General features: G+C 40.7%; 1 protein-coding gene across 1 annotated transcript; it reads left to right on the plus strand.

Moving 5' to 3' along the window:
- Window positions 1-4228: 4228 nt before the first annotated feature.
- Window positions 4229-6192, plus strand: LOC119654162. Its single transcript, XM_038059324.1, has 3 exons — window positions 4229-4239; window positions 5602-5944; window positions 6037-6192. The coding sequence occupies exons 1-3, from the start codon at window positions 4229-4231 to the stop codon at window positions 6190-6192; spliced, it is 510 nt and encodes a 169-aa protein (XP_037915252.1).
- Window positions 6193-18448: the final 12256 nt, after the last annotated feature.

An 18448-nucleotide genomic window follows, 5' to 3' on the forward strand; every position in this document is an offset into this window, starting at 1 on the left:
ATTGCAATTTTTCGTCGTGTTGCTGTGCTCGTTTGATCCTATCCAACAGGGGATCATGTATGAGAAGTATTGAATCCTGTCTGCTCAGAGCGTCGACGTGTTGCATCCTTTGAGCTGATCGATGTTCTATCTTAAAATCAAATAGCTCAAGGAACATGATCCACCTTGCGAATTTCGTTTTCAGCTCCTTGTTGTTCAGTGTCATTTGTAGAGCGGAACAGTCCGTTACTATCTTGAATTTAATTCCTTGCAGGTTTATGCGGAACTTTTCCAATGCTCTCACTATTGCTAAGGTTTCTAGCTCGTAACTATGGTAATTGCGTTCCGTCGGGGTAGTTTTTCTACTCATGTAGTAGACTGGATGGAAAGCATTGTCCTCAGGACACTTCTGGAGTAGAATCGCACCATAGCCATCCTTTGAAGCGTCGGTATGCAGCTCCGTTTCACGATTTGGCCTGTATAGTTGGAGGAGGGGTTCGCTCGTCAGAACGTGCTTCAATTGCAAGAAGGCTTTCTCCTGTTCTGATCCCCATTTGAAGGTGGCATCCTTGCGTAACAAATTGCTAAGAGGCTTTGCGATGGTTGCATACCCCTTAACAAATTTTCTAAAATATCCCGTAAGCCCGAGCAGGCGTTGTAACTGTTTGGTTGTTTTATCTGAGGATAGTTTAGCAAGGCTTCCATTTTAGCTGGTCCTGGCGTGATCGTTCCTTTCTCTACTATGTATCCGAGAAACTCTACTTTCCGCTGTAGAAGCTGAGATTTTTTCCAATTGAATTGAATTCCATTCTTTTGCGCTACCTCTAACACACGTGCCAATCTTTCCACTGCTTGATCCTCGTCTTCAGCTTTCAAAAAGGCGTCATCCACGTAGATTTCCATTATGCCTTCATTGATGAGTTCTTGAAAAACATTCAGTATGAACCTTTGGAATGCAGCTGGTGAATTGCAGAAGCCGAAAGGAGCTCTTTTCGGGATGTATTGTCCCCATGGAGTGACGAAGGACAAGTACTTCTGACTCTCCTCAGATACTTCTACATGAAAGAAGCCATCTTGGAGGTCCACCGTGGAGTGCACCACGGAGTTCGCAACTGAGTCTACGGCATCTTCTATAAGTCGCATTGGTTGTTGTTCACGTTCGACGACATTGTTGAGAGGCTTATAATCGATGCATATCCTAGCGCGTCCGTCTTTTCGACGAGCAACGACAATAGCACTCGCATATTCGGAAATTCCAGGAACTACTACGCCTTTTTTCGTCCATTCCTCAAGTTGTTTTTTGACATCGACTTCATCGGCTGGAGATAGGCGCCTCGGTCGACATGCAATAGGCTGGGTGTTCTTTAGCCTAATCGACATTTTAACCGAGGTTTGAGGAGGCATATTTGCAGAATAATTTTCTAATAACTGCCTAATTTGCTCCCTCCTTGCCTCTGGTACCTTGATAATTGCTTGACGGACCCCATCTTTAGCTTCGCTTAACTCTTCCTCAATAAGTTGTACGAAGTCGTTGCCGATGATTGGTTCTATTTGTGGTCCTTCCTTACTGAGAAAAACCTTGGCAACGTCGAGTATAGGATCACCTAAGAGGATTCTTGATGGTAAATTTTCTTCTGGCACTACGGTATATTTTAGTATGTACTCTGTGCCATTGACCACCGTTGGTATCCTTACACTTCCCAATGTCCGAATAAGGCCACCAGCTCCGCTGAGTGTTCCTTGTTCGCCGTTCAATGGGAAACGATCTTCGATGCGTTTGTAAAAATCCTCTCTCATTACATTGCGATCTGCGCCACTGTCGACTTGGCAATTCTCGATAACTCCTCCAATGTATGCTGTAATCCGACTGCGATTACCACTTTTGTATTGCACGTGGTTGATTTTAGGTGCAGAATTGTTTTGTGTTTTTCCTTTGTACTGGACGAAGTTTCGAGAATTGGCCTTTAGGCCCCCTTGAAATTAGAAGGTCGTTCCTGGACTCCTCATTGTCCTAGACCTGGTCGGGTTGCTTCTAAAGTTGCCTCGGTACAGTGTTTTCGGAGGTGCCCGTACTTGTTGCAGTTATAACAACGCTTTGTACCTTGTCTATGGTGGTGCCGACGTTGATTATGCTCCTCCGACTCCCGAGCTTTCATTTTTTCATGAGACTCAAGTAGTTCCATGAATCGCAGGCGAGATGAAGCACTAATAAGTGTCAATTTAATAGATTGGTCATCCGTTACACCATTGACGATGTATTGCCTTATCTCGTCTTCGTCCAAGTTAGCCTGAGATGCTAGTAGTTCCATCTCTTGAACGTAAGCCAAAATAGTCTCATCTCTTCTTCTCTTCCGCTTGCTTAGAGCTTCATGTATGTCTGAAGATTTGACACGTTTTCCAAAGGATTCTATCATACGTGTTTTCAACTCTTCCCATGATATTATGCCTTTTTGACCATCGAGCCATTTCCGAGCGGTACCTATTAGTGCTCTTTTTTCCGCTATGAACTTCTCTACGGGAGACCAAGCATGAATTGTAGCATCTTCGTCGACTCTAACGATCCACGCCCGAACTGACTGGGTTGGAGAATCAGCACTGTATTTCAGTGGTACGCGCCTAAGGACTTGCTGCAAATCGGATAATATTGTTCCTGCGTCAGATATGCTGTGTTCGATTAAGCTGCGAATACATCGCCCGGTTGTCTGCGACCGGTGAAAATCCAGAACCGTTGGTATCATGCCGATTTTCCTGATTGTTGTTCGCCGTGAGGATGCCAATAGAATTTCTATGAGTAGCTTCAGCTGTGACCATAGAATTCGATTGATCCTGTGTTGGAGTTGAGGCTGCGCCCATCCCTTGCTCAGTTCCGGCCGTCGCTGCTGCTCGTTCTGCTGCTGCCGTCGCTGCTGCCGCTGTAGCCTGCTCTGCCGCGAGTTTATCCAACAGCAGACGCCGCTCGTTTATCCATGATTCGCGTTCATGCTGCACTCGTGCCAAAAATTCTCGATTGCTTTGAGCCTCGTTGCTGCGTTCTGCCTGCATCGCTTGAAATTGCTGTCTAAGTTCGGCTAAGGCGGATGAGAGGTCGTTATCTTGTCGCTCGGCTTCTTCACGATGCTGTTGTTCCTGCTGAAGAAGCTGTTGATGTGTCATTGTTGTTGTCTTGGTGCTTCTTGGAGGCTGGAAGCGCGACGGGGCGATTACCGATTTCTTTTGATTTTCAATCGTGATTTTTAATTTTTTCGCACTCACAGAAACCACTTTTAGCACGATAATCACATCTATTTTCATGTATATTGGCTATTAAACAAACACTATTATTTAACTTTTATACAACTCGCGAGTATTCACTTGCTGCTCCACGAAGGAGGTCTCCACGTCAAGGAGATTTATTGCTCCACTAAGGAGATATGACGGCTCCACTTAGGAGAAATGCTCCACCAAGGAGAGATTACGGTATTCGCGAAGATTTGTGCACCAATCAACGCGAATATTAATCAAACTTCTATATTCTCCCCATATAGAGTTTATGGGTCCAGGAGATAGTATTAAAAGAATGATAGTTTGGTTAAACTAAAAGTATTTTATTGATTTAACGCGCTTAAAGTATTACGTACGTACAGGATGATGGTGTGAATAGCTACTGAAGTTTTAATTACAATGCATTCTATTTATATCCTAAATCTAATTACCCCCACGCGCTCGCATCTATTGCTAGGTACATGCTGTACTTGCGTGACCTACTTACTCAGGGTTTTCCCCCCGGGGGCTGCCCCGCAATGACCAGGTTCCCCATACTTAATGAGCGTCGCTCTAATTATACTCTACGTACCACATATGCATGTATATAAATTGATCGTACACCTATTTTCGATTCACTCACCGCATAAAAGTATACATATGTACATCTAAAGGACGTATATTGAATACCGCTTGTCCAATGTACAAATATATCTATCTGAATTAGGGACTAGCTCAAAGTTTCATTTACAAATACATATAAATATGTCTGCCTGGAGTAATTGATATTGATGTATAACTGATTAAAAAACTAAAACGAAATGTTTCCTTGTGACCCCCTTTCACATGAGCTCACTTTTAGTTTTGGTGGGTGGTTAGACTTTGTTTCTTTTTCGCTTTTGTTTCGTTAATTTTGATATTTGCATTTACGAGTATTTTCTTTTTCGACAATATTTTTATGTTTTTTAACTTTTTTATTATTTTGCTATTTGAGTTTAATTATAATCTAATGAATTCCAGGTAAATTTCTTTAATTTGAGGGCTCGCTTTTTTCTTCCTCCTTCTTAGTTCCGCAAAACTCTCACAAAATAGGAACATCTTCCGATATACGGGCTTGAGGATGTCAAGGCAGAACAGAAACCTCAAAGGCCGCGCCTCACAATACATCTGAGGCAGGAAGAATATCAAAAACATTCGATCGCGGCGCTCAGCTCCGAAGTTTTACCGTCTTTTTTTTATTTCTTCTATTTCCAGGTTTAGCTTGCGTCTAGTTTATGTCGATTAAGTATTTTTCAAGATGCAGTGCAGACCCACCCACGGGAAAGGACACGTGAATTTTTGTAAATATGACTCGTAAGAGATCGAAGCGCTCAAAGGACCCTAATCACTTTCCAAAGAATCTTATATATAAAAATCAATTGCTGTTCGTTAGTCTCGCTAAAACTCGAGAACGGCTGAATGGATTTATGTTATCTTGGTTTTGAAATGTTCGTGGAGGTCTAGGGAAGGTTTAAAAGGTGAGAAAAATTCGAATAATTGCCGGTAAAACCCTAAAAACAGCACTTTTCTTCTTCCCATATAAACGTTTTTTTCTAAATAAAATTTAGAATCAATTTGAACTTTATTGATATTCAATAAAGTTCAATCACTCACTATGTTCATCGGACCTAATATTATAACCAAGTGACAATCTTTTATTTCTAAAAAGACAAAAGACATCAAATGTTTCACAGCTCAGAACAGGTTGTATTGGAAAATAGAATTTTTGTTTTTAGTATTTTTGTTTCTCATCGTTTAAACCTTCTGTGAATTTCCATAAATATGTCAAGACCAAACTTAACTACCTAGACCTAGACTAGATATTAAGTTTTGTTACAAATTAAATTTCTGAATGCAACGATAATATTTGACATTAGATTTGACAACCAACTAATATGTCAATTCATCCTGTTGCACTTTAGAACACGGAAAGAAGTATTACGTTATCTATGAGTCCGCGAGAACTTTCTTTACTTTGGCGATCCTTTGTGATAGTGACATTCCGGTAATTGTGCTCTTTTTTTGATATTTTGCGATTGTAACACTTTACTGCTAAGTGAGCGAAAAATTTTCTCACTTTGATTATTTACAATTTACGATGCCGAGGAGAAGACGACCTGACTTCGGTCGTCGCAGCCAATCAAATGTGCGAAGAACTACCTCAAGTGCTAACCGCGCTGATGATCAGACAGAGACAGATCAAGAAAATAGTCGTATTGCTATGTCAGAATTGCCTTATTTAGTGAGTGATAATGAAGTAGATAGGCTTAGAATGCAACGAGTTCGTGCACATCAAGCATAACAACAGCAATCACGACATAATCAAATTGATCGAATCCGCAGACGGGATGCTCCTGTGATTCTTGAACGAGCTGCATTGCACTATGATCCGGCAATTGATTATAGTGCTGACAAATCAGTAACAATTGGGGAAATGAAAATAATTTGTAAATATTGTAAGGCGTTAAAATACACTCATGAATCTACTGGATTATGTTGTGCTGGAGGCAAAGTAAAATTGCCACAATTGCTCCCACCACCAGATCCTTTACGATCTTTAGTTTCTGGTATTGGAAATGATTCTAAGCACTTCTTGGCCAACATTCAGAAATGTAACAGCTGTTTCCAGATTATGTCATTTGGCGCTACACATATTATACAGGACAATTTCATGCCCACTTTCAAGGTTCTGGTATATAATATTTTTGTATAATATTCAATATGTACTAAAATGTATGTATCGGAAATAATTAATCCAGAAATTTTTAAAAATTACAGATACAAGGACAAATTTATCACTTATTGGGGACACTGTTACCAGTGCCTGATGCACATTATCAATTTTTACAAATTTATTTTATGGGCAATTCAGATGCGGTAACGATTATCAAGTTGTGCTCACAATCCAACAGTGAAGAGAACCATTGTCCATGAATTACAAATGTTTCTGCATCAGAATAACAATTTAGTAAACACGTTCAAAATAGCATTGGATCGGATGCCATCTGATAGCCATAATATTATCGTTCGAGCTGACAAATCGATTGAGGCAGTTCGAAGTCTGCCGGGTCAGCTAGTACTGAATAAAAATGATATGACAGTTGTGAAGCTTGATCTGTCAAAAACCCTACTCTGATGAAAGTCCTATCTATAGATTAAGACCATATCGAAATATTTAAAAAAATAGAGTTTCTATAAAATAAAGAAACCCCAAGTATTGGCTAATTTTGACCTGTTTACCGGCATTTTCCAAATGGACTTATTTATCCAAGTTCTGATGCCAAGGTAATGTTAATATCGCCTTTTTCCTTTTGCATGTTCCGACTTCTGCTAAAACATATGTTCATATATATATTATAGCTGAAGCGATTTTTCCGTATAGCATTTCTCAGTAGCTTCTCCCTTCTGTATATTTCGTATAAAAAACTTTGGAAGTAGGAACAAGTTTTTTTCAAATTTGAAATTTGAAATTCTCTTCGAGCTTAACTCATTTTAAATCATTAATCAAATTCTGTCTAGGTAGATGGACTATTTCCTTTTTGCAAGCAAAGTCACATAGTAGCAACCACACAAGGGGACAGCCATAAATGGTTCTACATCCAGTAGAAATATGGTTCCCTTTCTGTTACGGCAATGATTTGTTTTTACTCTTGCTACTGCTGGGAAAGCCACTTCTTTTACAGAGAACTCTTTTTAATCTCAACTTTGATATTAAATTGTATTAGGGTTTCCGTTTACGAGAAGAAGAGCTTTCATCAGAAAGTTTTCGTAAATCCAATCTAATTTATTCGGATTGCTATCGAAATTAAATTGCAATTATAGCGACACAAGGTGATATGATAAGCCTCTGACCTTCATGAGCTACTGATAATGTCGTGCATCATTTAAATTTGGGTAGAATTGTAAATGTCGCGTTTCCCAACTGGTGAGTCTAAGATTCCTATAACAACTTTACGCCACTCCATTGGAAATCTATCTATCGAGAGAAAAGTCATACATCATCCAAGGAGTTTGTCTCATGTTTCACCTGTCATCCTGTTGCGGTTAAGTGTTTTCCTTGGACTTCGTGATGGTGTGTTTACCAGTGATTTTCCATAAAAGTTTATGCTTGCCTAACTTTTCCTACGAAGAATGGCAATATGATATCTATAGGGTGAATATTCAAGTGAATAAATGAAAGTCCGTCCCACAATGATATGCAGGCTAAGGAAATAGAACTTTATGAGCTTTTATTCCCTTCTCTGAATCTGCGTGGCTAGTGGTAACAGAATCGTTTTCAATGGTGACTGCTCATTCTTTTCTATCGAAATACGGTAAAGATTTCTCGGAAATTAGTTGGTCCCAACTTTTATTTGCCCCACAAACTGAATTTCAATCTCCGCTCCCAAATAACACCGTATACCCCATCTAAATAGTTATTCAATGCGAACTTCTCTTCATTCATAATTCATTTACAATAAAACAAAACTTGTAAAAGTATAAACAATTCTCGAATGCCTCATTGCTCCGCCATTTCTCACGTGTCTACAAAGGTAGGCAATATCTTTTCCTTTTAGCTTTTTCTTGCAGTCGGGACGAAAATAGTTTCCATTATTTATTCAGCTCTTGAAAAACCTCTGAGTTCTGTGGGCATGAAAAAATATCAATTTAAACTTTTAACTGAGTTCTAACAGGGCAAAATGATAAATGGCTTGTCCGTCATATGTTGCCAGGGCTTTATTGCGCACGGGCATGCAATTCCGTAATTTAATGCTTATCTGACGGCATTTTTCTTCTCAGCTCCTAACGAAAAATCATTGAAAGAGCAATAGAAATTTAAATTTGTTTTGCCGAGTTTAATTTCAGCAGAATGGGGGATAAAGAATGGAATCTGGTCAGGAACTTGGTAATGGAGGGATATTTGGTAACAAAACGAAACTATTGAACTAAAGAAGCTCATCCCGCCATAATTAATTTACTTTACTTTGAAGGATGAATAGTAGTTGAATGTAAATGCATATACCAATGATGACAACCATTATGTCCTGGTTCTTGGGGCAAGTGAACTAAATTCGGTTCATTGGTACCGTCTCAACGATTTCCAAACTCTTCAATGTGGGTCACGAAAGGACATTTCAGAAACCTACATAGATAAATTGAATTCTGTGTCCGCTCGTCGGAAATATACAATCTCCGCAATCGTTAGGGCTCTTTGGAAGATGATTCTTCCTAAAAGTTCATCAAATATGAGCACTTATAATTTATCTTTCTACGTAGATGCTTCTCACAAAGTATACTCCATAATCGTGAAATTTTTTCGTACCTTTAACCGCCCACACCTCATCCGTTGAGGCCTTTCAACTCGTGTGTGTGTAAGCACGTCGATACTTATGCTTGAATGAAAGCCATCCTTCGTTTTTTCACCTTTACGAGTCATGAGCGATTCCATTCTCTGATTTCATGTTCCATATATACCTGCTCTCCATTATCCTTTTCGGTTTCAAACAGCCCCTCCCCCTGAAATCATCATCATCATCTTGCTGTTTTGGGACTTTTTCTATATACTCCGCACTCACATTAGGGGGCAAGCTCAGATCCTTTATTCATTCTGTAGTCCTTGTAGTATAGACCCAGTCCCTTACATTTGGGTATTTCCGAAAATTTATGATCGCTTTTTGGTTTTTATATGGCCCTCATTAACAATCTGTTACTCAACATCAAAAGCCACGGGTACACACTTTATATCCGAAGCGCCAGCTTGCAAGGGTGTCTTTGCGAAAATCGCGGGAGGTACAGGGTAGGAAGATAGTATATCAAAAATCCCGTGCCTGTATCTGATGCGGAAGAGATTTTCGGTTTAATCTACAGATGCGATGTGATTAGTGGAATGGTGGTTCATTCTTTCGGTCGGCCAATCCACCTCTGCTTCACTATAAGAGGTGAAGAATACTTATATATGTTATATATTTTTGGAATTTGAAAGCATTTGTTCGTTGGGATTTCGTGAAGTAGCAGAAAAATATCGTTTCTGTTAGTGCTTTGTTTTACTTCTTCTGCAATGCATGGGTAAATATGGTGATATTTAGTTCGTCATGAGTTCTTCAAGCATCTATTTAGACTAAATCGAATTTCGGATTTTTAAACAGTTTTCTGTGACATCAGCAGTTTAGGTGGTTTAATAATACATAGTGAAAATATAAGGAATCAAGAGAGAGTTGTTTTTCACATTCACCATTTTATTCAGTGGCACTGCACCTATTGCATCCGTTACATCCTACTTTTAACTGTTCTAGCAATTCACCGGCCATTTGGTATGTCCCCAGGTCTAGTGTTCCGCTGTGCATAAACCCGAAGCATTGCCCAGAAGTTACATTTAAAGCGTTTTTATTGTCCTTGCAATATCTATAAATAATATCCAGTTATCAATAGGTGGAAGTTCAGCTCACAGGTCACTGTAGTATATCCACTACAGTACCAAGCACTCCGTTAGGTTTGCGTAATTCCGTGAGCGCTTTTGTGGTTCTCCTAGTATAACCCCTCTACCATTGTTCCTTCCTTCCTCCTTACCCTATATGGCGTGGCTCCATAGTAACTAAATTTTATTATGCATATTGAACTTAACTCCGCCATGCTATTAACATAGTATGCTCGTCCCAAGCCCAGGTAAAGGAGGAGGGTTTGAGGCAACGTACTCTGTACTATCCTCAGTAAAACAAAAATAAAATGCTGAGATCAGGAAAAGAGATAAATAGAGTATAGTTGGAGTTATTCCACTATGCTAAATCCTACCTGATCTCTCTTGGTGACAGGCCCCGCGACAGGTCGACCAAGAAAATGCCTCGGAGAAATGCTAGGGCGTCCACCTCAGTCGACGCGGCAGGACGGGCCCCGGTCCTGTCGAGAAATGGGCAAGGGTTCTTGACGCATGGACGGCGTCAGGACGTAAGCAAGTTAGTCCGCACTCAACGAACAAAACAAATACGTGTCTGCACGCTAAATGTTGGTACCCTAACTGGAAAGACCGAGGAACTCGCAAGAGCCCTTCGGAAAAGGTGCATTGACATCTGCGCTCTGCAAGAAACCCGATGGTCTGGTTCCAAAAGCTGCGACATTGAACGCGAACGCGGTAAAAATGGCTACAAACTTCTCTATTTTGGTAACCCACACACTCAATATGGTGTTGGCATTGCCATCTCAGAGGGTTTCCGTGATGCCATTAAAGAAGTCGAACGATTTGATGATCGGCTGATGAAGCTCACCATTATATCAGCTGATCGCACTATTCACTTCTTGACCGCGTATGCACCACAGACAGGTCGACCTGGCGCCGAGAAAGATGCCTTCTGGCAACTTCTCGATGAAAAGACTTGTCATGTGCCTGCTGACGATTACATAATCATTGCCGGCGACCTTAATGGTCATGTGGGTGAAAAGGCAGACGGTAACAGGTGCCGTGGGGGAAAGGGGTTCGGAGCGCGCAATGAAGGTGGCGAGCGTATAATCGATTTTGCGGACACCAATGACCTTGTACTTATGAATACATGGTTCATCAAACGATTGTCTCATCTTCCCACATTTTATAGTGGGAACAATAAATCGCAAATCGACTATATTCTCATAAGACGTCAATATTTTACCACTGTCACTGATTGCAAAGTCGTTCCCTATGAGACCATCGCACCTCAACATCGGCCGTTGATTGCTGTCCTGCGAATTAAGCCACCGATAAAACGGCGTGAGGAACGCACTGGCCCGCCGCGCATTAAATGGTGGCGATTTGGTGAGAAGAACGAAGAAACGGTCTCACTCATACGATTGCCAACCATTACGAATGTGGAAGAATCATGGAACCAAATGAAAGACACGATCCACAAAGCGGCCTCTGCAACCCTCGGGGTCACCAAGCCGAGTAAGCGGTACATCAACTGAGATACTTGGCTTTGGAATGATGATGTTGAAATGAAGGTCCGTGAAAAGAAACGCCTCTACCACAAATTTCTCGACGATAAAACACCTGCTAATTGGCAAATTTATAAGAATGCCAACCGGGAAGCAAAGAAAGCGGTCGCTGTCACCCGAGCGAACCATTTCAAAAATCTTTACGATAAACTGGACACTCGGGATGGCGAGAGAGATCTGTACCGACTTGCTAAAAGCCGTGATGAACGCATACAGGATATCGAACACTTCTGTTGCGTTAATGACAAGAACGGTACTTTGCTTACTGATCGTCGAGCCGCGACGGATAGATGGCGAGAATACTTCGAGCAGATTTCAACTGAAGAATTTGCTCATCCTCCACTTCCACAATCATTGCCGACATTTGGAGCAGTTCCACCAGTCAGCGCAACTGAAGTCGAGGAGGCAATAAAACAAATGAAATCGGGGAAAGCAACAGGACCTGACGACATCGCATCTGAGCTCTGGAAAGCGAAGAGCTGGGACCCAACACCGTGGCTGAGTGAATTCTTTAACCGGGTTATTCAGGAAGGAAGAACACCATCTGACTGGCAAGAAAGTACCACTGTTCCAATATGGAAAAAGAAAGGTAGCCCAGCAGAATGTTCAAATTACCGTCCGATCCGGTTACTTTCTCATACCATGAAGATTTTTGAACGCATTCTTGACAACCGTATTCGCGAAATCGTTGAAATAACCGTGAATCAAGCCGGATTTGTCAAGAACTGCGGAACTACTGACGCAATACACGCTGCGCGGTTACTCATGGAGAAACACCGTGAGAAGCATCGCCCTCTTTACATTGCCTTTCTGGATCTAGAGAAAGCGTTTGACCGAACTCATCTGGTATGCTTTACGACAACACTTCGTGCCAGAAGAACTCGTGCGCTGGGTTCAATTGCTCTACCACGATCCGAAAAGTAAAGTTCGAAGTATGGCGGGTGTATCAAAACCGCTTCGTGTCTCTGTTGGAGTTCATCAAGGAAGTGCCCTCTCACCACTCCTCTTTGTCCTTGTTATGGACACCGTCACACGGGATATCCAACGTCCAGCACCCTACACACTGCTTTATGCAGATGATGTTTTCCTAGCATCTGATAGCAAAAATAATCTCGAGCAACTTGTTCAAAAATGGAATAATCGCCTCATGCAACACGGTCCCAGATTGAATTTAAACAAAACAGAATTTTTGACGACCGATCCCCATGAAACAGGCACAATCACTGTCAGCAGTGATCTGCCCAGATCTGAGCGATTTAAATACCTCGGGTCAACGCTATCAGCCAATGGAGAGCTGCGTTATGAAATTGCTTCACGCATTAACGCAACCTGGATGAAGTGGCGTTCCACAACTGGTGTCCTTTGTGATCGACGTATCAACGAACGTCTCAAATCTAAAATTTACCGGAATGTTGTCCGTCCAGTCACTCTCTATGGTTCTGAGTGTTGCCGACCATAAAAGACAATGAACGGCGTCTCGCGGTAATGGAGACGAAGATGCTACGTTGGACTAGTGGCGTCACACGTTTAGATCACATCCGAAATGAGGATATCCGCGATCGTTATGGGGTTGCACCGATCGTGGAAAAGTTGCGAGAGAGGCGTCTTCGATGGTATGGTCACGCAATTCGTGCAAACGAGAATTCACTTGCAAAGATTGGTCTGAACATCGAAGTCGATGGTAAACGACCAAAAGGCAGACCTAAACAACGGTGGCTTGATACGCTGGATGGGGATTTGAAAGCCTCGAGATTGCACCCAGATCAGGCATTCGATAGAGCCAAATGGCGAAGCCGATCACGACAAGCCGACCCCGCCTGTGAACGGGACAAAGGCTGAAGAAAAAGAAAGAAGATGCATATTGAACTTACTATGTTTCTCAAGGTATTTCTATTTCAGTTTGGAGTTTACATGCTTGGGTTTGGAAGCCGCAATGTTTAGCTTTCTGCTTCTCTTAATGCTAAAACAAATAACGCTGTGTCTTGTTTTTTGTTGTATACTCCGGCGATGTCCTTCAAATCAGTTTTGTCGCTGAATCGAAGTTCAAACCTCTAACCGAAATGGTATAGTTTTGATGTCACTCGGTTTCACCATTGGGTGGTATTGTCTGAAAAGAATGTCGAGCTTTCTTCGATGCAAACAACACTCTGATTGATGATACACACTGGCCTAGGCACAGGTGATTGTGTGCTAGAATAATCTAATGTACCTTGTGGTTTCAATAAAAGTGCTGTCAGGCAAACAAGGTTCTGGAGTGGTATTGGAAGAATAATATGATGATAAGGAGAGAGATGCTCAAACGATTCAGCGTTTTTTGTACAATTTTGGATACCATGGTCACAATGTGTGCAAAAACCTTTTATAAAGACCCATGCAAAGGGCATAGACCTTGCAAAGGAGGAGGAGGGGGGGGGGGGCATTTGACTATTTTTTAAAACATTCACTTTTTCCGACTGAAGTAAGCCTTACATAGCCAGATGATCACGAAAAAGTGTGGAGAAAAATTAACAGCGAGCTGCAACCAAAAAGATATACAAGGGTCTGTTAAGCAAGGATACCCACCATGGTATGTTTTGGGAGTTTGGAGGTGGTTGGCAGTAAAAGGAGTTGAAAATATGCAGATAATCGACAGTATCATGGACCAGAATTCATATCTAAATATTCTAAAGGAATATTTTCATAAAAGTGCCAGACAACTGAGTATCGAAGGGCCTTCTATCTTCCAAGAAGATGAAAAAATTGTTGAAAAATGACTACACCAGAATAGTCCGAAGCAATCGAAAACACCACTACAGAGTCCCGATATGAAACCCCTAGAACATTTATGACAATATATTGGCCACAAAAACCGAACTTTGAAGAGTGACTGGTCTAAAATAGATAATAATAATATTAATCGTTGGCGCAATAATCTAATTGGATCAGCGCCTTGAAGTGAGTTAGAGCACTTCATTCAAAACGAAACAGCTGAACCAATCGTTATGGAATTTAGTGAGAACATATGGTCTGTGTGTCCCTTTACATGCAACGAGTGGCGCCATTTTGTGTTGATTTTGAAGGAGGACTTCCCATAGGTGTGAAAGGGGGTGTAGATTTTTTTCGCAGAGTATAGCCCGAAATTGATCTTATTTCTGACATTAGATCAAACATAGGAAAGGGCTCAAAATGTCTGTCCCAAAAAGTGAAACAGGTATCGTTCTCAGAACCTACTCAACAGGAAAAGTTGAAAAAAGAATCAAAGTGATCTGTAAAAATCTGGGCCTCAAAATGCATCCCGTTTCGATAGTTGCACAAATACATTTAATAATAGTATATTACCATATTTTAGAAATTAACCCGGAAACCCCCCCTGAAGTTGATCCTAGTAGAACACAATTAGCAACAGTGTAGCTAACAATGTAGGACATAATTCTGTTGTTTGTAGACGCAATCCAACTATTATTAACAAACTTGTCCATGTCCGTGTCCATGGGGACACTTTCTCTTTTCTTTTTTTAGCTTTTTTTTAGTTATTTGAATATCAGTATCAATTACTCGGGGTGTATACGTATTTGCTAATGAAATTCGCGGGTAGTGTTCAATAAAATGGACTTGTGTCTACGTACGTATGCTTTCGTGCAGGGAGTAAAGTGGAAATGCGTAAAAATGCGTTAGATTAATGTTTATGTCTTTAATATGTTTGGCAATATATGACGGAATATTTTGCACTTATAACCATGTATGAATGGAGAATCGTGCATAGCAAGTTACTCACATAAGGTAAATACAAAACCCTTATACCTTATACCCTTATACCGAGCTCCCGGTATTTTAACTTGTTTTTAAGATTTTGTGTAAAATAAAGCTTATTAGAACCGATTCGATGTCTGTCTGTCTGTCATACCCGATTTACTCAGAAACAGCCTAACCAATCGTCATGACATTTGGTGAGAAGGTGTGGTCTGTGAATCCCTTTACGTAATTGGCGACATTTTGTGTTGAGTTTGAGGGGAGGTTGAAAGGAAGTGATTTTTTTATAGAATATGGTCTTGTGAGGTACCAAATGAAAGGATTCAGTCAATACTTTTCGAAATTGATTACATTTTTGATGCTGGGCAAAATATAAAGGAGTGAGGGCTCAAAATGTATGTCCCAAAAAGTGTAACAGGTCTCGTTTTTAGAACCTATCCAACCGAAAAATCTGAAAAAAATCACAATGATGCATGCACGCAAAATCTAGGTCTCAAAATACATCCCACACTGATATCTGTTTAAATGAAGTTATTAATAGTATTTTATCATATTTTAGGAGAGCCCCCTTAAATTCATCCTAGAAGTATAATACAAAATTTGGTATGGTTAGATGTAAAAACAAAACACACACATATTTTGGGAAGTTTGAAAAAAAATCCAACTGTTATTAACAAAATTATATAACGCCAAAGTTGTGTATTTCACGTGAATTTATCGCACTCTAAGGCGTGTATCACGTCATCCTTATATGAAGTGAGCTCATATGAAAGCCAGAGGTGAAGTTTACAAATTACATATGAATATCTAACAATATTTTGAATTGGAGGTATACGTGAATAGGAAGTTTCTTACAGAAGTTGCAAGCTTCCGATATTCCGACTGGTTTTCTTATTTTTATTTGTTTATTTTCATTTTTTTTTGCCTACTTGCTTTTGTAACATTTTTCTTTCGACATTTTTTTTTTCAATTACTGATCAGCTTTTTTCTCATTAGCACTGAAGTGTTTAATCCCTACTTAAATAAATTAGATTTTTGTTTTGCAGCCAAAAATTGTTTCACTAACATTTTCTTCAATAACAATCTACGATTTTGACATGCCTACTTACTTTTGTGAGTCTCTGTCTTTTAGCCTCCATGCGAGTTTTGTTGTTGCCCAGATAGATATCTTACATAAGACTCCCATTTTTTTCTTCTTGGTTTCCTTGCTCAGTGTATCTTCCTCGTTGCCTAATATTGCTCTAGTTTGGAACTGGTTGTTCATCTTTAATGTTAGGAAACTAGAATTATTCACTGAGGTTACCACGTATGAGCGGGACTTCGTTTGAATACAACCAGTAAATCACGCGTGGAAAGTATCCAGTCGCAAGGGTTTCCATCAATCCACATTACAGTTATACTGATCCTTGTTTCAAGTAAAGATTTCTGAGAAATTGGTCTGAGTTAATGGTTTTTACGCCCCTATCGAACACCACTATTACTCGAAAACTCCAAGCTTTCGTCAACGCTTCTTTCCGTCATGTCACTCTGGACAAGCACCATCTCGAACGAACAACTATGTCAGCAAGTGGGCTAGATGCTTGTAGATGTGTTGATTGCGAAACTGAAATGGCAATAGATATGATACAAACTAAGAAGAAAGGATGATTCTATTGTAGACTATATAAAGCAGTGAAACTTTGACTTATTGATGAAACCAGACCGTAATATTGTGTTGTATATTATCGTACGAGTCGGATTTGTTTTCCTACTTTGAACAAATCAGGAGAAGCCGTCACTAAGGATCGCCACTTATAAGAACTTATCCAATTAGCTAATCCAATAGATACTGATTAATGCACCATTCGAATCTGTTCCGACAGTCGGGCGGCACTATCAGCACTAAATGGCAACAACATATCAAGCCAGTTGGTGTGGAGCTGTCATCAGGTGCTGCTGAAACTTGGCCGACTGAACGAAACATTTCTGATGTGGGTGCCGGGGCACTCTAACATTGCCGGTAATGAGGAGGCTGATAGACTGGTTCGCCGAGGGTCTGGATCCATAATGGTGGCGCCAGAACCAGCTCTTGGAATCCGACCATCTACTGTCAAGTCTACTCTGAAGGGTGAAATTGCAAGGATTCACGCAACCGAGTGGAGAAATCTGGACTCTTGCCGGCAAGCGAAAATCCTTGTGAAGGAGCCTAGAGCCACTAGAGCGGCATTTTTGTTGTCCCTTAAGAGGTGGGACATGGAAACCCTAGTAGGGCTTTTGACGGGACACTGCCCCTTAAACTACCATATGGAAAAGATTGGGCTAGTGGTTTCGGCTGTGTGCAGCCAATGTGAGCAGGAGGAGCAGACAGCCCTGCACTTTTTATGCAGCTGCCCGGCATCCTCAGATCTCAGACGAAGACACCTTGGTAAGGTTTTCTTCAATGAAGAATCTGCACACTCTCTGCCTCTTGAGAATGTTCTCAGATTCGCTAAAGCCTGCGAACACCTTAGGCGGAAAGCCATTGAATAGGCAACTTACGGGGATAGTACAATGGGCCTAATAATGGCCTGAGTGCTCGAAGCTGCGGCTCCCCCCAGTTAACTAAACTAACTAACTAACTACTCATTAATGCTAACGCGACAGAAGATTTGATATCAGTCAATGGAATAAATTCATTTTTTTTGTATTGTTGATAGAAACTTTTGTCCATCTGTTCTAACTCAAAAGCTCCAGAAAAAAGTGAGAATATGGACCTCGAGTGATGGAAGAAGAAACCTTGTCAGGTGACTATTTAGAAATACCTTGAATTGTTATAGGTGCAGGCATATGCAAGTCTTTGATTGTTGGGTATGTGCGAAAAATGTTGAGGAAGAGAATTAGAACAGTACTCAATGAAGACTCTTGTTGAATACTAGTTTGGAAACATTGAAAAATAGAATACCGCAACCTAAGTGCGACCATGCGTCAACGTTATCGGCAAAGTTGGATATTCGTGGTTTGAAGTTTCTGTTCTGCATTTGGTGGGATCAGCTGGAGTTAGTTTTTCTGAGTTACTCAAACCGAACGAGATTATTACAAGAGATCACTTTCATAACACTGCAATTGATGCGTTTGATTTGAAAGTTAATTGAAAGGGGATCATATAAATCAAAGAATGGCAAAGCAATTTGCTACATGCCAACGCTCAGTCGGATTTTATATAACTGAACAATCCAATGAAAAGTTTTTCTCAAGTTTAGTATTGAAAAGGCATCGCCTTCTGGAATTATTACTTGTTCCTCACAATAGGACATGGAATGACCTAGCAGCATTTGAATAGCCATGAAAAACATGTCTTTTATCTCAACTTGAATTGAAGTGCAACCAGCAAAACGGGAAAATGAGTTCAGTGACTCGAGTTCGCTTCGAGATCTCGTAGTGAACGGACGTGTTGCGGAGCAATCCAAGTGTTCTAGGAACAGAAAATTAAAAAGTGACAAAAGTGGCGGAAGTGTTAAGCGGAGTGCTCTGTAGAGCAATTAAACAAAGGAAGTATCGTTCTATT

This window comes from Hermetia illucens, chromosome 4, assembly GCF_905115235.1.
Source record: "Hermetia illucens chromosome 4, iHerIll2.2.curated.20191125, whole genome shotgun sequence".
In the NCBI taxonomy this organism is placed as follows: domain Eukaryota; kingdom Metazoa; phylum Arthropoda; class Insecta; order Diptera; family Stratiomyidae; genus Hermetia; species Hermetia illucens.